The sequence below is a fragment of the Notolepis coatsorum genome (genome assembly GCF_963971535.1).
Source record: "Notolepis coatsorum genome assembly, chromosome: 1".
In the NCBI taxonomy this organism is placed as follows: Eukaryota; Metazoa; Chordata; class Actinopteri; order Aulopiformes; family Paralepididae; genus Notolepis; species Notolepis coatsorum.
In genome coordinates this window covers 13,391,853-13,413,255 of record NC_140165.1, presented here as the reverse complement: position 1 = coordinate 13,413,255, position 21,403 = coordinate 13,391,853, and the positions used below count along the sequence as shown (strand labels likewise).

At 43.3% G+C, this 21,403-nt stretch overlaps 1 protein-coding gene across 1 annotated transcript in view; it reads left to right on the top strand.

The window, feature by feature from the left end:
- mettl22 (methyltransferase 22, Kin17 lysine) overlaps nucleotides 1–21,403 on the top strand; it is a gene marked incomplete at both ends in the record, with an annotated part of 103,464 nt that overhangs the window by 40,826 nt on the left and 41,235 nt on the right. The window contains one exon of the mRNA XM_084334521.1: nucleotides 2,873–3,017. Within this exon, the coding sequence (XP_084190647.1) occupies nucleotides 2,873–3,017 (145 nt within the window). The remainder of the gene's footprint in view (nucleotides 1–2,872; nucleotides 3,018–21,403) is intronic.

Genomic DNA, 21,403 nt, shown 5'->3' with positions numbered 1-21,403 from the left:
CACAGGAGCTCCGTGGGGCTAACGTTACCCCTCATTGTGTCTATTCTACTAGCATTAACGTTACTCATACAAACAATCAATAGCAAGTTATATTGATCACGCTATGTACGATAGCCATGCTAAAACGCTAGCACAACATTAGCACCTAACCTAACAACAAGCCTTAACAAGTCAGCGATCTTTTTGCGAGACTAAACTCTCCGCTCGGTGGCATGTCTGTTTTGTTTAATCAATAAATGAGGCAGAATACACAGTGACTGTATCCTTTGTTTATTGCACTTGTGCCTGCTGCAAACATAATGATTATGAAATCCTATGCGAGACATTAAAGATGGCGGCTTTCTGTTTTCGTTCACTCTCCAACGAGTGACGCGTTTCTATTCTGACCAATCAGTGGTCTGCAGTGTTTCACGTGACTTTTCTGGTACCACTTCTACTCGCTTGGAACCACGACAGAGCAGGGACTAAAAAAGTACCCAAAAAGTACCTGATAATCACAACAATACATCCGGTCCGGTCGGTGGGCTTCAAAATAAAAGTCTAAAACACCGGAAAAGACGGAGCGGTGGGCTTCAAAATAAAAGTTTTGGGAAATAAATTTCGACAAAAAAAAAATTATCTAACCGGTCGCAATAATATCGCTTATCGCGATATTTTCGGGGGCAATTAATCGCCCAGCAAAATGTGTTATCGTGGCAGGCCTAATGCATTATCATTAAAAACAGGGGTGTTGCAGAATTGATTTCAAAAGGCAACACGCTCTATTGATTTGTCGATGTTCAGTAGTAAACAAAACTCAAGTATGCGTTCTGCGCAGTGACCTCTAGGAAACAGTACAATGTCCATGTTCATCACTAAAGACTAAACCCTCTGTGGTGTTTGTGTTGTTGTTACTAACCCAGTGTTCACGGGTCTGCTGCAACCAAAAACATTACTGGGATTTTAAAACAATATGACAATGAATGTAAAAATCCTTAACACTTTCCGCACCAGACCCGATGATAGTCGGGTTAACTCGCCGAACGTTCAACGCCAGACCCGAGTATAGTCGGGTTTTGGCAGTTTTTTCTTTTATTCGATATTTCCATTCATTATCCATCCAGGGAGCCTGGTGTTATCATGGGGAATGAGTCTGAGATTGCAAAAGTCCAATACCGCCGCCTGGTAGGATGCGGCCGGTATTGCACATCCATTCAAACTCTGTGTCTTGGGCTGTGCGTCGATTATATTGGTCCGGGCTGACTTTTCCATTTCGGGCAAGGGGAGCGGTTGTCCCGATCGGCTTGAGGAGCGTCAAATGCTCCAGAACGATGATGTATGGCGGATTATGTTGGCGACACGATCGACACCAATACTGGGACTCACAATCAGATAATTGGAATATTCTTTTTGGGGCAGATCCTAGTCAAGGTAAGGGCTATATGATATAAATCTTGCATTGATCAAAGCATGCCTTCATTGTAGGGATGCCCCGATCGATCGGCCACCGATAATCAGTATAAATATGCGATCAGTGAATTCCGATAATGAGTCATATTCGCCGATCGCGGAAACCGATCGAAAAACATGATCCAATTCTTAGCGGAGATCTCACTTGCTGTCTGTCTCAGACACACAGAGCTGCAAACTGCCGCTCCTCCTCCTCCCTTGCCCCTCCCACACCCGTGTAAACACAGAGGGTCCTCTGCTCTAGTCTATAGTGCATTCGACCGTGAGCTAACGTTAGCTACCTAGCTATCATTACTGTTTAAACAAAATTACCCAGTCAACTATTCACTTTTAGTAGGCATTGTCTAACGGTATCTAGCCGGCTAGCTACTGATAGCTCCTGATATCAACAAATGCTCCAGCAAGTCTAGTAGTGCATGTTGATACCTCCATTAGCTCACGTTAGCTCACGTTAGTTCACTGTTCAAAACGAAATGTCCCATTGAACTAAATAGTTCACTGAGGCGTTGTCTTAACGTTATCTAGCCGGCTAGCAGTAGCTACAGATAGCTCCTGATATCAATGTCTTATAACGTGATCGGGGCATCCCTACTTCATTGTGATATGAGTGTATGTGTGTAACGCTAGTCCATAACGTATTCCGTTGGTGATGATCAAAGCATAAAAAAACTACCCCCCCCCCCTTTCATGCATTCATGATGGAATATAATACCAATCATATGCATTTGATTTTTTAATTGTAGCGTGTGTAGGGAGGGAACACCAATGCATTTAGTATAATACACGTTGGGGGCTATTACCAGCCTCCCATGAATTACCCTAAAACCATACTTATATTCACCACAGTATAAAACAGGAATGTATGGATGATTTTTTTTTTTTTCACATATTGAACGATAGATACTTGATGTCAAATGGGCAATAGTAATGTATCCATAGCTATAATATATAATATAGTTATAGCCCTGCAAACACCGCCACGTATTCCTATACTTTAAAGCGTTTGGCCTTTCAACCACACAGTACACAGCGCCCTCTGGCACTGAATGAGTTAACGGGTGTTAACTTTATCTCAATTACAAGCAATATAGAAAGCATTATGGTTCATATTTGCCACTATTCTCTGCAAGATCACATTTTGCAATAAAAGTGCTCATCTTTATCTTGAAACGTATGAATGAAACAAGGTGGAGGCAGACAGTGAAGGAACACAGTGAACCTTTTTGTTTAATTTGTATCATGTTTACTTGTTTTCACCTAGAATTTACACACTTTCAGGTCCTATGTTACAGTATGTACTATACATGTGTAGTGGGGGTGCACAGTCTGTTCTTTTACATGTTCTTCACATAAAATGAGCCACAAGGCCAAGGGGGCAGGGGTTAAACCCTTTCACTGACCATCCACGCCCGTTCTCCTTTAGGTCTGGCGAGGGGCTTTCCTATTGGCTGACTTCATCCTCTCGCAGCCAACCATGTTCAGGGGAGCCACGGTCCTGGAGCTGGGGGCAGGAACTGGGCTTACCAGTGTTGTCATGGCAACCGTGGCCAAAACGGTTTACAGCACAGGTGGGACATTTATTTATTTTCATTTTGGATTATTTCACTTCTGTGGGTTTATAGTTATATTTAGTTATAGTTATATATATGGTTATATTTATATATATAGTTATATTTGTAGTTATATATTTATAGTTATATCTATGGTTATATTTATAGATATAGTTATATTTATAGTTATATGTATAGTTATATTTAGTTATAGTTATATTTATAGATATAGTTGTAATTATATTTATATTTACTACTATTATCTACATGTCCATTTGTCTTGTTATTTTTCTTAACAACCAGGATGCAGGAGAACTTGTGTCTGGCTGTTCAGTGTTTAGACAATTTTCAAGTTCACGAAGGCATCTTATGATGGTAATTTCAAGTGCAGTTTGCCGGAACATCCTTGACATTTCACCAGGCCCCACATGAGGACACTTTGCAATCGAAATAATGTGATGCATTTGTCTCATCTTGAGACTCGCCTGATTGTTAATTTATTTTTAAAACCAAAACCAAATGAAGACACAGAGGAGGATAGGCTGAAGAATAAGTGGAAAAACACGTCTCTTAAATGCAGAGGACACACTTCCCCAGAGGGATTAAGAGGTTAAGCATCGGGCAAAAATGGAGTCCAGGTCAGGTCCAAAGTTTATAAAAATCCCATGGAAAATGAACGTTTTACAAAGGTTTTTGTAATGTGTGTACCGGTAAAAATTCGACATGATTATCCAAAATGGACTTTGAATGGAGTTTACTGTTAGCTGGAATCTATACGTGTAGCTTGGAATACCTGTTGCGACGCCGAATTCACTATGCAGTAAATGAATATATCATCAGCCAATGGACATCTACCAGATGGCGATCGATAACTGAGAAATCCTTTTGGGGATCCAACCGGCCCACGGTAAGATCTTTTTCACGTAAATTACATGCTGATCAGGCCTAGTTATCATAGCCAACCAGGCGATCAGCGAATGTGGCTACTGAGGCTAACGCCGTTGTTGGTAATCAATAATCAGAAACGACGTCCCCCGCGCCTATTGCTTATTAACAGCGGAGCAGTGCTGCCGTTGCTTCCGCGTTTTCCCTGATTGGCTGTAACACGCCCCGCGGCAGGTGCGGCAACCGCAGAGCGGAGCGGAGCGGCAGAGCTTGCGGCATTATGTAGCCCTAATCCGCCATGATTTTCATTCGAAGCTCAGCTCACCTGGCAGCGCAGCGGTCCTGCGGTCCTGCGGTCCGTTGTTGACAAGTTCGAATCCCATCAAATTTTTTTTTAACGTGTATTCTTTCGCCGGTTAAGGTTAGGCATGGTTAAGGTTAAGGTTAGGCATTGTTTCGGAGTTGGTTAAGGTTAGAACGGTTAAGTTTAGGCGCTGTTAAGGAGCTGGTTAAGGTTAGCGTTTGTCTTAGAGAATGGCAATAGACAGCCTATTTCCGCACTGCCGCTCTCTCGCGCTGCCGCGGTCACATGGTCAAATTGTCACATTCCTGCACTCCTCCGCTGTTGGAAAGCAACACGCGTCCCCCGCCTTCCCCTTTCATGCATTCATGGTGGACCATGAATACCGACAATATGCATTTTGAGTTTTAGCTCTAGCTTCTGTAGTGCCGAAACGCTGTTCGATTTAATGTTATTAGCTTAGCAGCCTGTATCTCGCCTTCCAGGAAATATACTAGACCAAATCCCATATAACACTAATATTCAAGACGCTATAAAATGAGAACGTATTGATGAACAAATTATTTCTTTAAGCCATTTTGAAGGGACGGTTTTATGGTCTCAATTGACAATGAGAATGGACAGATAGCAATACTATAAAGTATAGATTTAGCTCTACAAACAGCCTCACACACAATGCAAGTCCGTTTTGAAATGCTGGCCTTATAGAGTGAGATTAGACGGCCCCCAATGGCCGGGAATGTGTTAAGATGGGGCATGTCCATCCCATCACCGTTGTGTCCTTGGGCAAGACACTTAAAGGATAACTCCACTATTTTGGGAAATTAGCTTATTTAACATCTTCCCTGGAGTTAGACAAGAAGATGCATACCTTTTTTGTCTCTGTGCGTGCATTTTAGCTTTGGGAATAGATGCTCCGTTAGCATAGCTTAGCTTCATCACTGGAAGTGAGGCAGGACAGTAGCCTTACAGTGCCTTACAGTGTATTGCAAGGTCTGACATTGACCAAACTTGATATGCATGACCTTGGTGGGCTCTAGGTCAACTCCTGAAAAGGGGGTCAATGTCAGACCTTGCAATACACTGTAAGGCACTGTAAGGCTACTGTCCTGCCTCACTTCCAGTGATGAAGCTAAGCTATGCTAACGGAGCATCTATTCCCAAAGCTAAAATGCACGCACAGAGACAAAAAAGGTATGCATCTTCTTGTCTAACTCCAGGGAAGATGTTAAATAAGCTAATTTCCCAAAATAGTGGAGTTATCCTTTAACCTACTTGCCTCGTATGAATGTGTATGCATGTGAATGAATGTTGGTGGTGGTCGGAGGGGCCGTAGGCGATGATTATTCGCAACGCTTCCGTGAGTCTTCCTCAGGGCAGCTCTGGCTGCAATTGTAGCTTACCACCACCGGTATGACTGTGTATGAACGAATAATGGACTCTGTGAAGCGCTCTGGGTGTCATGAAGAGCGCTATATAAATCCAAGCCATATTCATTATTATTATTAACCCTTTAAAGGGGAACTCCACTTTTTTTGGAAATTAGCTTATTTAACATCTTCCCTGGAGTTAGACAAGAAGATGCATACCTTTTTTGTCTCTGTGCGTGCATTTTAGCTTTGGGAATAGACGCTCCGTTAGCATAGCTTAGCTTCATCACTGGAAGTGAGGCAGGACAGTAGCCTTACAGTGCCTTACAGTGTATTGCAAGGTCTGACATTGACCAAACTTGATATGCATGACCTTGGTGGGCTCTAGGTCAACTCCTGAAAAGGGGGTCAATGTCAGACCTTGCAATCAAAAGTTAGGGGGCGCACTGAAATTATGGCAAGGGTTATTAGCCCCCTAACTTTTGATTGCAAAGTCTGACATTGACCCCCTTTTCAGGACTTGACCTAGAGCCCACCAAGGTCATGCATATCAAGTTTGGTCAATGTCAGACCTTGCAATACACTGTAAGGCACTGTAAGGCTACTGTCCTGCCTCACTTCCAGTGATGAAGCTAAGCTATGCTAACGGAGCGTCTATTCCCAAAGCTAAAATGCACGCACAGAGACAAAAAAGGTATGCATCTTCTTGTCTAACTCCAGGGAAGATGTTAAATAAGCTAATTTCCAAAAAAAGTTGAGTTCCTCTTTAATCGCCAAAAACGCCGTAGGACGTCTTTCCCCGCCATGCTCATTCTGCCAAAGACGCCCTACCACGTCTTTGATATCAATATTTCTAAAATCTGTGATCGAAATCATATTTCTCCCCCGGAGAACTGAGATCTCCTGTTGATCCCCTCTCAACTCTCCAACGGTTCAAGAGCGCCATCTGGTGGCCGATCGGCGGATAGCCCAAACAGGAAGTGATGCGCCGGAAGTGGTGCTCGCCCATATTTAGTCCGGGCACTCGCTATCGTTAGCGGGACTCCATCTTTATACACTGGACATCGATCGGTTGCAAATAACTCGATAAACAACATGATTTGGACGTATATACTATTATACAACCTGGAAATGGATCGCATATTTCTACATCCCATAATAGGAACATTTCTGTTCCACGCTCATCGCCCAACGCTACGAGGAAGCTACGGTAAGATTCAACGTTATTTTCTAACGTGTTCGATACTAACTGCTCTAATGATCATATCACCCACACTAGATGAATCATCTAACGTTGGCCACGGAATTATAAACGACCCCCCCCCATCCGGTCAACATCAGATGATCAGTAGTAACTTCTAGAAGCACGTCTATTTGAAATTTTTTATCTAGCACAAATTGCTATCAAACTGTTGATCATCAATATAATGCATTTGGGGCTATAAATCACGTTCTGGAGAAAGCTGCAGAAAACGATAAAAACATACTTATACTTTAGACCGTATTTTAGTATGAATATGTGAATGAAAAAGTATAACGTTGCTACACCCTGAACAATAGTAGTAAAGTAGTAAAGAAGGCGAAGCAGCGCCTCTACCACCTGAGACAGTTAAGGAAGTTCAGAGTATCGGGGAAGATACTCCAGTCCTTCTACTCAGGAGCTGTAGAGAGCATCTTGACCGGAAACATTACTGCCTGGTATGGAAACAGCACGGCACAGGACAAGAAGGCCCTACAGAGAGTGGTGCGCTCAGCCGAGCGTACCACGGGTATTGCACTACCTCCCCTGCAGGTTCTATACAACAAGAGGTGCAAATCCAGAGCCTGCAGAATAATGAAAGACCCCCACCACCCCAATAACAGCCTGTTCCAGCTGCTGAGGTCAGGCAGATGCCTGCGAACCCCAGCTACTAGGACAGAGAGGCTTAGGCTCAGCTTCTTCCCCCAGGTCATCAGAGCCTTGAACAATGAACATTGAGTGCCACAGAACACTGAACTATCCACACACAAGCACACATGAGCACACACACGACACGCACGCTGTGCACTAGCAGCCACTTTAACACTTTAACATGAGCGGGCACACTCATGCCGCACTCACCCACACTTATTGCCAAAAGGAAAGGCCACTTTAAATTAGTATAGCAACAGTAACAGTGTATTGCACTACCAAAGCTACCTAGCATGTCCTATATGCTCTGTAAATAACTATGTACAGATACCGAGATGTCACACCATGTTACCTGTTACCTGTTATTGCACAATGTTGTTTTTATTGGATTCTATTATATGTTGTACCACTGTATTGCACATCGTTGCGGGCAAGACCACCCGCATTTCATTGTATACTTGTATGCCGTGACAAATAAAACTCTTGACTTGACTTGACTTGACTTGATAGATATAGGACGTTGAATGGGCCATAGTAATGTCAATTTAGCAATACAATTTAAAAAGTTATAGCCCTGCAAAGAAGGGGAACTTCTCCATATTAAATAGGGCTGGCGGAGGATGGTAAATTATGAATTTAAGCATGGCGATCAAAGGGTTAAGAGGTTAATAGGTTAAAGCAAGTTTTCTTGGGAAAAGCTTCCTTTGTGCCATAATGCAGTTCAGCTGAACTCCTGTTGTTCTGACCCGGTAAATACAACGGGGAGGCTACAATCTGGAACTGCTGTGAAGGAAGGGTGCGCTGCATTTACAACACAAGCAACAGGGCATGCAGCACATTAATCATTGAATCTTTCTGATCTTCCAAAACATCATGTCAGTGTAGTTACTACATACTGGGGCTAGTTCCAAAACATCATGTCAGTGCAGTTACTACATACTGGGGCTAGTTCCAAAACATCATGTCAGTGCAGTTACTACATACTGGGGCTAGTTCCAAAACATCATGTCAATGCAGTTACTACATACTGGGGCTAGTTCCAAAACATCATGTCAGTGTAGTTACTACATACTGGGGCTAGTTCCAAAACATGTCAATGCAGTTACTACATACTGGGGCTAGTTCCAAAACATCATGTCAGTGCAGTTACTACATACTGGGGCTAGTTCCAAAACATCATGTCAATGCAGTTACTACATACTGGGGCTAGTTCCAAAACATCATGTCAATACACAGTTACTACATACAAGTTCAAGTTCAAGTTCTTTAATAGTTGTCATACAGAAGTACAGAATACTTTCATACAAAATGCTTCTTACTGTTACGCTCCAGAGACTGTGCTAGACAAGATAGTATCAAATAACATAATAACATAATATAGCATGAATTTAGAAGAAGAAAATGAGGTCACAGTTGTTCGGTATGGACATATGTACAATGTTCTGAGTTACCATATAATATACAATACACAATACTATGCAGTGTACTAATGTACAGTACTATCTAGTGCAAAGCAGAAATGGGATGAGGTACAATTTTAGGTACAATTTACAGTAAGGTGTACGAGTTGTAGTGCAATCCTTCATCCATAAATATAAAGTGTGGGGAGTGGGTGCTACAGTGTGTTTGTTTAAAGTGGGTGTGTGCTATAAAGTGTGTGTAGTGGGTGCTACAGTGTGTTTGTTTAAAGTGAGTGTGTGCGTGTGGATGTGTGTGCTATGTGTGTTTGGTGGTTGTTGTTGTGTAGTGTTCATTCATTGTTCGTTTAGCAGCCTGATGGCCTGGGGATAGAAGCTACTTCTGAGTCTTTCTGTGCTCGCCTTGAGACTCCTGTATCGCTTGCCTGACGGCAGCAGTTCAAAGAGGCAGTTGTTCGGGTGGCTCGAGTCCTTAATAATTCTCTTAGCCTTCCCCTTGCAACGCTTGTAGTAAATGTTCTGGAGGGTGGGGAGCCCCCCTCCAATTGTGCGTTCGGCTGAACGTGTCACTCTTTGTAGTCTGCTTTGGTCTTTTGCAGTGCTATTCCCAAACCAGGAGGTGATGTTGCCGGTCAAGATGCTCTCTATTGTACATGAGTAGAAGTTCTTAAGGATCTTCTGGCTGACTTGGAACTTCCTTAGGCGCCTGAGGAAGTAGAGGCGTTGTCGTGCCTTCTTCACCACACTGTTAATGTGTATGGTCCATGTCAAGTCCTCGGATATGTAGGCTCCGAGGTACTTGAAGCTGTTGACTCTCTCAACCGGTGCCCCGTCGATGCTGAGGGGGCTGTAGTCCTTGACCCCCGACCTCCTGAAGTCCACAATCATCTCCTTTGTTTTGCTGACGTTCAGGGAGAGGCTGTTTTCCTGGCACCATCCCGCCAGGACCTTGACCTCTTCCAGGTAGGCCCTCTCGTCGTTGGCAGAGATCAGGCCCACCACCACTGTGTCGTCAGCAAATTTGACGATTGTATTGCTACTCCGCTGAGCCACACAGTCGTGTGTGTACAGGGAGTAGAGGAGGGGACTCAGAACACAGCCCTGGGGGGCCCCTATGTTGAGGGTGATGGATGAGGAGGTGCAGTTGCCTGCTCTCACCACCTGGGGTCTGCCAGTCAGGAAGTCCAAGACCCACTGGCAGAGGTCATAGCCCAAGCCCAGGTCCCTGAGCTTGGCTATGAGTATGGAGGGGACTATGGTATTGAATGCCGAGCTGTAGTCGATGAATAGCATTCTCACATAGTTCCCCTGCCTCTTGTCCAGGTGTGATGCTGCTGTGTGCAGCACATGGGATATGGCGTCCTCCGTGGACCTGTTGGGGCGGTATGCAAATTGCAGGGGGTCCATGTTGATGGGGAGGGAGGAGCAGATGTAGCCCTTTACTAGCTTCTCAAAGCACTTCATGGCTATGGAGGTGAGAGCTACAGGGCGGTAGTCGTTGAGGCAAGCAGGCTTGGATTTTTTGGGTACAGGGATAATAGTGGACTTCTTCAGGCAGGTGGGGATGACAGCCTGTTCTAAGGACAGGTTAAATATGTCAGTGAATACTGGGGCCAGTTGGTCGGCACAGACTTTTAGGACGCGGCCGGGGATGCCGTCCGGACCTGCTGCCTTCCTGATATTCACTTTTTTAAAGGTCCGCCTCACCTCATGCTCTGTTACCCTGAACACTGCGCCTCCATCAGCAGCCGACCCCCCCCCCCCCATTGCCGAGGCTTGTGAGCTGGTGTTGTTATTACCAGCATCAAACCTCGCATAGAAGGTATTGAGGTCGTTTGCTAAGGAGATGTCACTGTTCAGTTTGAGGGAGGCGCCTTTGTAGTCTGTCATCGTTTTGAGCCCCTGCCACATAGCTCTAGAGTCAGCTTGTTCAAACTGGAGTTCAATTTTATCCCTGTAGCGCCGTTTGGCCTCTGACACTGTCCTCCTTACGTTGTGTCGCGCCACCTTGTGGTCATTCATGTTGCCTGCCACTAGGCCGTCATTGTATGCTTTGGTGCGCTCTCTCAGAGCTTCACGGACGGATTTGTCTACCCAGGGTTTTTGATTTGGGTAAACTTTCATTTTGGTAGTGGGGATTGTTTCTTTCACCCTAGTACAGACATAGTCCAGCACTGTCTCCGTGTAGGCATTAATGTTATCTGTGTCTGGGGCTAGTTCCAAAACATCATGTCAATACACAGTTACTACATACTGGGGCTAGTTCCAAAACATCATGTCAATACACAGTTACTACATACTGGGGCTAGTTCCAAAACATCATGTCAATACACAGTTACTACATACTGGGGCTAGTTCCAAAACATCATGTCAATACACAGTTACTACATACTGGGGCTAGTTCCAAAACATCATGTCAGTGCAGTTACTACATACTGGGGCTAGTTCCAGATCATCATGCCAATACAGTTAACGGAACATAGACCAATCGCAGTCACTCTTATTGTCTGGGACCAAATACGGCCACGCCCCATTCCCAGTAAAAAGTGGGAATCTCTAGACTGTGTTTTGGGCGACGGTGTTTACGGAAGTGCGAGGGTAGCCTCTCAAGGTGACGATACACAACACTTTCTGTTGTCAGTAGATGGCAGCATTGGTTTAAAATTAAAAGGTGAAAATGTTGAAAACTACAACAATACATTTCCCAAGACCTTTAGCACAGGTCACAGGTCACTGGGACACGTCTATTCTTTGACGCGATCTGAACAGCGGTAAACTATTAATGCGACCTCAGTACAGTGACGGCGAATGGTAAACTAATTATCTTAACCAAAGTGCATCATTAGCATAATGTGTGTTGTCTAAAGGGAAACAAAATGGTACAATTTAAGATTTTAAATGTTATCCGCATATATAGGACAAATAAAACATTGTTAATTTGTAAGAAACCTCAATGAAAACGGCGCAGGGTAAGTAATATTCGCTATTGTTATGAAAATGTGATTCCTATACAAATGTGGACGCATTTGGTCACCGTGACGTTACTACATACTGGGGCTAGTTCCAAAACATCATGTCAATACACAGTTACTACATACTGGGGCTATTTCCAAAACATGTCAGTGCAGTTACTACATACTGGGGCTAGTTCCAAAACATGTCAGTGCAGTTACTACTACATACTGGGGCTAGTTCCAAAACATCATGTCAATACACATTGATTGATTGATTGAAAAGTTTATTAACAGATTGCAGAATGGGTACAGTACAGTACAGCTCAATACATACAATTGTTAAGGGGATGCAGACCAGAGAAAGACTTTCGTCTTGTTTACATCAGGGTCCCCCATTTTCAATTCATCATAACATATATGACATACATGACATACAGATAGACAGTACTGCTACATCTATACATTTATGACATATCAGATTTGCAAATACAGTACTGTTTGTGATACAAAAGTGTCCAGAAAAGGAGTGTATATACATTTGGCGTAGAAACTGTACATTGGAGGAGGTTGGATGGGTGGGGTGGTGTTGGGTGGGTTGGGTGAGGGCTGTACATTGGAGGTGGGGGGGGGGGTTGGGACACACACACATTTTACACTGTACATTGGAATACTGACAAAGCCTTACTTGGTCATTTACTGTACAACTAGGTTAGGACATTTGTAGGGGCCAGTTTCGAATTGCAGTCTCACGTAGGTGTTTTTTGAGAGTGTTTTTGAAAGTGGGTAGTGATTCACATTCCTTTACAGCTTTAGGTAGGGCGTTCCACATTGATGTGGCATAATTGCGAAACGTGTTTAGTCCCTTGTTTGAGCCGAATCTGGGTTTTACATGATTTGTGGAGCTCCCTCTGGTGTTGTGATCGTGGTATTCACTGACCTTTGGGAAGTATTTTGACATGTACATGGGTACCTTGGTCGCGTAGTGTATCTTGTAGACCAGGCCCATTGCAAGTTGCTGTACTCTGTCGTCTACTCTAAGCCATCCTAGGTTGTCAAAGTGGGCAGGGGTGAGGTGGGTTCTGGGAGTCAGGTCAAGTAGTAGTCTGACTAGCTTGTTTTGAGATGTTTGTAATTTGTTTTTTAGTGCCTTTGAGGTGCTTTGGTACCATGAGGTGCAAGCATAGTCGTAGTACCCTTGAATGAGTGCTCCTGCTAGAGTCTTCAGGGTATTCTTGTTTACCAGAGAGGAGATCCGGTACAAGAATCGCGTTCGTTGGTTGACTTTTTTTATTACATTGGATGCCATTTTGTCACAGGAAAGATTAGCCTCTAGGATGGAACCCAGGTAGGTAATTTCATCTTTCCTTGTGATAATATTGTCACCCACTGTAACCGAGAAGCCGTCGGTCTTGCTGAGTTTGTTATTTGAACCGAAGAGAATGGACTCTGTTTTGCCCATGTGTAATGATAGTTTGTTGTCGGCGAGCCATTTGCAGATTTTGCCTAGTTCCGAGCTGAGGGCTTTTTCAACCTGTAACTTGTTCTTGTCAGAGACCAGCAGGGCTGAGTCGTCCGCAAACAGGAACAAGTTGCAGTCACAAGCTGACGACATGTAATTTGCATAAATTAGGAATAGTAGCGGTCCTAGTATGCTTCCTTGTGGAACACCACAGCTCACTGTGAGGGGGGGGGGGATAGGGTACCGTTTACTTCCACCATCTGTTCCCTCCCCTCCAGGTAGGATTGTATCCAGCTCACTGATAAACTATCAAAACCAATTGCTTTTAGCTTGTCAATCAGAATGGTGTGATTGACAGTGTCGAAGGCCTTTTGTAGGTCCAGCATGACCATGCCGCAGTATTTGCCCGCGTCCACCTCTTGTTTGATGTGGTCGTTCAAGTAGAGAAGGCATGTGTCAGTGGAGTGGGATGTTCTGAAGCCAGATTGGAATTCGTAGATTAGATTTTTTTCCGCAAGGTACTTTTCGATCTGTTCGTATACTATTTTTTCCATGACTTTCGAGATGGATGTACACAGTTACTACATACTGGGGCTAGTTCCAAACCATCATGTCAGAGCAGTTACTACATACTGGGGCTAGTTCCAGAACATCATTAGCAAGGTGGGTGATGTTCTCAGTGATGTTCTCAGTGATGTTCTCCGTGAGGAGGTGATGTTCTCAGTGAGGAGGTGATGTTCTCAGTGATGTTCTCAGTGAGGAGGTGATGTTCTCAGTGAGGATGTGATGGTTCTCAGATACAATACACTCCGTGAAACCTGCCTCTTATGGTGCTTGCAGTTTATAATGTTGTCTGACTAAGTACTGATGTACTAATGTATTGATAGTATTTTACAAACACTGGCACTGATATTTATTTCAGGTAATGTACTTGGTGTATGCCTGAACACTGCTAACACCGCAAAAGGGTTTTTGGAAGCGATTCCCAAATGTTCTGCAAATAAAATTTCAAATTGTGCCTTGATTGGTACAGCTGGGAGCTCTGCCCTTTTACAGGTTATTTACATAGATATTAAAACCCTCTGAGGTCAGAGCTCCTGTGAGGGGGAGAACACCTTTGACGAAAACGTGTCAAAGCGGCCTCATCTCGGCGGAGAGGATTTTTCAGAAATGCCGAAAATGTTGAGCGATTCAGAATTATGTCAAAAAAATTGATATTCGCAATTTCTAGTGCTTTGAAATGTTCTCCATCTGTTTACTTATTTGCAAAGTGTAATACGACTTGTAAATGTGTTAATTATTCTTAACCTCTTAACCCTTTGGTTGCCAAAAACGAAGATCTACGTTTCTGTGGCCCAGCGGTTGAGTGCCGTTCACGTAGATCTACGTTTCTGTTTAGTTATTTCTTTTGTTCGCTATTGCCATTCATAATCCATCGAGGCACCTTGTGCATGCTGTACTGAATGTGTCTGAGATCGCAGACGGTCAATACCGCCGCCTAACGCCTTGCGGCCGGTATTACACATCATTGGAATCCCTCTGGCTGGGGCTGTACATCGATCTAAGAAGTCCGGTCCAGGTTTTCCTTATTGGGCATGGGGAGCGGTTATAACACACACACAGTTTGGGGACACTGGATCACCGTGGATTCATGTGTTTTGGTTGATACACGTTGGAAAGACGACCGCGATCAATATTTTGAATGGCAATCAGGAATTGGATTATTCTTTTTGCAGTACATCAGAGACCAGGTAAGGACTCTATATTACCAATCTTGCGTTGATCTGATATTTCCCCCCCCGCAATTGCTCTGTCTGTGTAGTGTGTGTGTTGTGTACCGTTGGTCACATCACGGCACGGATGGGCGCGCCGCTCCAAGCCCCCTTTCATGCGTGCATGGTGAAAGATAATACCGATAATCTAGCGTTGATTTCAGATTGATTGTTGATCCAAGCGAGGAATGGCAACGTGTTTACTGAATTCTAATAAAACGCTGTTTTCGCGTCTTTTCCTGGGATTACTCAGAATCACTCAAACTATACTCATATTCACCACGGTATAAAACGGAAATGTACGGATGAAAAAAGTATCTGTTTTTTGCATGTTGACTGGAAGAAACTCACTGACAATCGAAAACGTTATTAGGTCCATAGCTATAATATTTAATATAGTTGTTAGCACTGCAAACACGCCATTCTCCCCATTGAATAGAACGCTGGCACTGACAGCCCACAGTGCCCCCTGCTGCCTGGCAATCAAAGTGTTAAAGGTTCACAATTGTTCACTTTTTTGGCAATTTTCCACAATTTTCCTGCAAGTCTATGGAACACATCTGTACGTTTCTTTTATAAAATTCATTGTTTTGTATTTTTAATCAAGTACTTTGGTGCACCACTTTCTGCCCTTCCAAAGTACAAGCTGTTTTTGGCTCTGCCCATACTCACAATGCGCTTTGGCTGACAGTCACCCATCTGCACTATAGCCTAGCTAAGAAAAATAGTAAAGTTAATACACTATTAGTATTGACACATGTGTTGACAGTTGCTGAGTAATGATTTGACAACTTCTGTCCATAATAAATATAACCCTGACAGTGAATGATGTGGGTCAATGGCTCAGCTTCAACTCCCATATAAAATGTATAGGAGGGTCACACACACACACACACACACACACACACACACACACACACACACACACACACACACACACACACACACACACACACACACACACACATAGAGCACAGAGGTACACCACAAACGCTAACGTTAATACACTATTGACACAAACGGATGAATGAACGAGGTCCTACTCCTAATTAACTAATTACGACTTATGTACTTACTGATTCGATACTTTCTTTCGGCCTGAAGACTTGGTACAGGCTAGCTCCCTTCTTTAGCAACAGCCTGTAAATCACAGCAGCATTATAAAGTCCTTGATTACCGGAGTTCAGATTTGCCTTGAATTCGGCAGTTCAGGAAACCACAGGAGTTACCCCTGCGGAGTTACAGCTTGGAAGGAAACTGAACAGTCCAATGGACAAGGTCCTGAGAGGCAAGACTCTTCCTCCTGATGCTCAAGCATATGATGTGGTTCATCAGCTGAAGACTCTCCACACCAAAGCCGAGGAAAGTAGCAAGAAGGCTCGTGTGAGACAGCTACGGAATTACAACAAGAACAGGAGGGATGTCAGTTTCAAGTTCCAAGAAAGGGTGTGGGTAAGGAACTTTCCACAGTCCAGTGCAGCCAAGAACTTTACTGCCAAACTGGCCAGCAAGTGGAAAGGACCCTATCGCGTAATAAAACAAACTGGTCCCGTCAACTACCAAGTTGTACGAGAGGACACTGGTGGAGATGTGAGGACGGTACATGTCTGTAACCTCAAACCTTTCTACCCTACAGCAGAGGATTTGGACGAGCAGGAAAAGAAGGAAGTCCTGGAGATACTAAATGAAGATAGCTCAGAAGACGAGTTCCTAGGTTTTGAGTAACTGATGTTCACCACCAAAGGTGGTTTTTCACAATGGGGGGAGAGTGTAACAGAGCGGCTTTAACCTGCCTGGTAAAAGTGCGCTTGTCCCTTTATGGCTGTCAATTTCGGATGCGCGCATACGGGCTCTGATAGCGGATAAGAGGAGAGACATCAGACGGTGGTGGGTTGGCCTTGTGAGACGTGAGACGTGAGAGGAGTCATGACGCGGAAGTGAGAGCGGCGAGTTCAAGTTGGATGTTGTTTCACTGAAGGAAGACGTGCAGCCGATATAAAGAGCAAGGAGAACGTGAACCGTAGTTAGATAACGTTGAAAACGCGCAAGTAAACCTTACCTGACACGGGATGGATGACCAACGTGGATAGTCCGGACGTCTACGACCTGATCATCTTCACCCAACGCGAACTTCGGTGCGGTAGGGTACACGCTGCACTGTGTTTGTTTTGCTCCTGTTCCGAGGCTGTGAAGCAAGCGTCTCCGACTCCAACATTCCCCTCTCCAAGCTTCCTAGTTCCTACCGGCGGCTACACATAGCCCAGGCCAAACGCCCCTCTCTCTTTCTCCCTGCACTCTCCAGCCCCAGGCCAAACGCCTCTCTCTCTCTCTGCACCCTCCAGCCCCAAGCCAAACATCTCTCTCTCTCTCTCTGCACCCTCCAGCCCAAGCCAAACGCCCCTCTCTTTCCCCTGCTCTCGCATCACACACACACACACACACACACATATTTTCTTTAGGGACTTTCTATTTTTTCATTCATTCGCTCAGTTGCGTTGCGGTCATCACGGACTCTTGAAAGTCGGAACTATTGGCAAACGCCTATACCTGTTCACAAAATGAACTGAACTGAGTGAACGGACTGGTTTATGGGAGTTTAATCACAGGCTGGTCTGAAAATGAATTGTTTTGTGTTATAAAATGTTTGCTTATGATTTTGACCTTAATCCAATACATGGACATTTTGACTCTGAATTGAGCATGACTCCTGAGTGTTTCTTTGTTAGCAAACTAACCTAGGATTTAGCTTGGCCATTAGTCCAGGCCTACTATTAATCAAATTATTATATTATTTGTCTTATGTTGTACAGTCTTATGCCGGAGCTATAGGCCTAATTAATCAAATCAAAAAGGTAATTTGATCTTCATTGACAGGGTTTGGCCCTGTCTGGCACCCAACGGTAAATGTTATAGGCACTATAAGTGGACACCGCTACATCTTTGCAAAAATCCAAAAACGAACTTGGCTCATTGCTTGTGGAGCACGATATCATTAGGAAACGAGTGCAAGGACGTATTCGCTGCTTGGCAGCCAGAATCACAGTTGATTGTGGGCGGTGGCTACAACAACAGTAGTGGCTGAGGTATGCAGATCAGTGCCTTACACGTCACAGATCCAGTCAATTCAGAATGGCTTGTTTCAATGGGGGGAGTTCTTGTCTCGGCTGAACTGCAGAAACTGCACTTGGTACAGATTTCACATTTTGTCAGTGTTGGTACAACCCCACATTGCTTGAAAACAATGCAAAACACTGGAAAATGCCATTTTTACAATAGGAGACCTTTAACCTCTTCCACCCGACGGGACCGGTACTCTCTACACCAGTGGTCACCAACCTTTTTAAGCCCAAGATTACTTTTTTTCTTTTTTTGGTGAAGGCAAGATCTACCTATTGAAGCGTTGAGAGAAAAAGACAGCCAAGATTGTACTTTAAACTAAATTACTTTTATTTGCCTGTATTCTAATTACATGCAATGCTTTGGTCCAACATTAAAACGTCAAAGTAGAACTGTAATATGTACTTTCTCAGTCAGTGCTAAGTGCAGTCATCTTATGCAGCATCACTTTTCACATCAAAACAAAAGTAGAACTGTAATGTGGACTCTCATATTATTAACATTAGAAAATGCTAATTTTAAATATGTTTGTCAAAGTAGAACTGTAATATGTACTTTCTCAGTCAGTGCTAAGTGCAGTAATCTTATGCAGCATCACTTTTCACTAGGGATGCACCGATATGAAAATTTGCCACCGATACCGATTGTTCAACTAACACAATCGGCCGATATCGATACCGATACCGATATTTGTGGCAAGATTTTTAATTTTAATTTTTTTGTAATAGTTTTCTTTTTCTTTTTCTGAAACTACTGTATATTTGTGTTACAAATTGTGCTCACCGATATGAACATAGGCTTTACTTACTTAAAAAAAGGAAACATCAAGAAATAGCACTATCTCTCTCCCAGTATGGTCTGCCGGGCTGCAGCTAGGTACTAGTTCTCCCAGTATGGTCTGCCGGGCTGCAGCTGGATACTATTGTCTCAACCAGAGCTCTCAACCAATGACATTTTGATTGACAGTCGATTCTGCCAATTACGTCACACACCGCTTGCACCCGCCTCTGCTGTTACCACCAATCGGCAAGCGCGTATACATTTTTTACTTCCGCTTTTGTCCGCCATTGATTTTGACGAGAGCTCTACAACAACAACAACGTTAGATCCCTGCAGCCGACGTTTAGCTTTTAGCTCCGCAGGATGACTAAACGAGGCATAATGATTTTACTGCAACAAATGTTATAATAAAACAAAGCCTTTCTATACATGTGTCTGATTGAAAACTTTATTAACATATTGCAGAATGGGTACAACTCAGGGCTCTATGAGCAACGGAAGGAACTGAGCTAGTATGAACGAGTAATGCTTGCTACGTTCGGGTAAATAATATGCTGATGTTATTGAACGTGTAACACTAACTATATAACGTTAATGCCACAAAATGAATGCATTTGTTAATCATAAGTAGTAACTTTGATGCAGTAGCTTGTGTGTGTGTGGGCCAAGGGCGGCGTTGTGCAGGTCGCGACGCGACTGAACTTTTTTTTGCCTTTTGACGCGACACAAATTGATGGATATTTATCGGCTACTGCCATCGGCACATTCGAGCTTATCGGCCGATAGGCCGATTGCAGTCAACAAGGCAGTTATCGGCCGATACCGATACCCGACCGATACATCGGTGCACCCCTACTTTTCACATCAAAACAAAAGTAGAACTGTAATGTGGACTCTCAGGGAAAGATAAATGTTTTTTTTTCTTTTTTTACATTTTTTTTTCAGGGAAATATCTACAGGGAAGGTCTCAAAGATCGACGGGTTGGTGACCACTGCTCTACACTGTCTGACATAATTATCATTTTTTTACCATGTCACAACAGCAGTTATAATGTATGTTTGTTTACCAATAGGTTAAAGTGTTATTAGTGCGATTTTAGTTTAAACAAATTTGTTGTTATCCTGGAAATCGGCCATTTTGAATTACCGGCCGTGGATTGGGCCAAATCTTCTCTTTCAAATGGCAGAGTTCAATTTGGATTTAGTATCACCAGGCGTGCATGAAGAACAGATAATGAAATCTACTGTATGTACAGTAGGTTTTCTATTCTTGCAAGAGCTCCGCCATTTTGAAACTGATTTCAAATCGGATGGTTGCTAAATGCTCAAAATAGGGGAGACAAACTAACTGCGATCCAATATATGCCAATAACGTTCAGTTTTGTGGTATATAATCCTGAGTAATAAGAACAATTTAAAATAATAATCAGGAAGTAATTTGCTTGCAAAAAGCTAGAAGCCTTTGGGAAGTGTAGTTTTAAAAAAATTCCAACGCTCATTGAAAGCTCTGGATGTCCTCTTCTCAAAATGACTACATTCACGACGGCCGTTAATTCAAAATGGCCGATTTCCGCGATGACGACAATAAATTTTTTTTTAAACTAAAACCTCACTAATAACACTTTAACCTATTGGTAAACAAACATATTGATGCAAATATACCTTATAACTGCTGTTGTGGCATGGTTATGATGTTTATTGTTGAATAATGCGTAAAAAAAAAGAAGATAATTATGTCAGACAGTCTGGAGAGCGTGATTTATGACGTGATGTCATTTGCGGGACGTGATGTAATTTGCGGTCCGGCACAGGTGGAAGAGGTTAACAGGCAGGCAGAAAAGTGGCCATCCTTTTTACTTGAACTTGAGGACTGCATACTTTTTTTGCAAAGCTTAGCTTTATACTTATAGCACATGCATGAGCCTGGTCTCGTTTGAAGGATAACATTCTGAAGTTACTAATGCAAAAAAAGAAAATCACTTTTAGTGCTAATGAAATAGAGTAACAGAGGTCTGAACTTGAGTTGAACTTGTGTACTCAAATCGTTCTGTAGTGGTTGCAATATAAGAAAATGAAAGTATAGATCTAAAAAAAAAATAAAAAAAAAATAAGTATAAGCTGGAAAACACTGCGGATCCATAGCCTGAAGTCTTATGTAGTACAGGTCCAAATTTTATACAAATCTGTTCAGAAATGGGTCGTTGAGAGAGATCCGGGTAAACCGTGCGCCAAAAAGAAAGCTCTCCAGAATACCATTTCCTTATCCACGGCCATTCATTCGAAATGGGATTCACTTCTGGTTTTCGCTCGCCAACTTTCACCTAGATCCCTTATTCGCAACCCCCCCCCCCCCCCCCTTTCAGTCTCGGGTGTCAGACGTGCCGACATAACAGCTACCAAATCCATTTAGAGACAATAGATCCAGTAGGCTACTCTGTTGGCGGTGTGAAAATATTC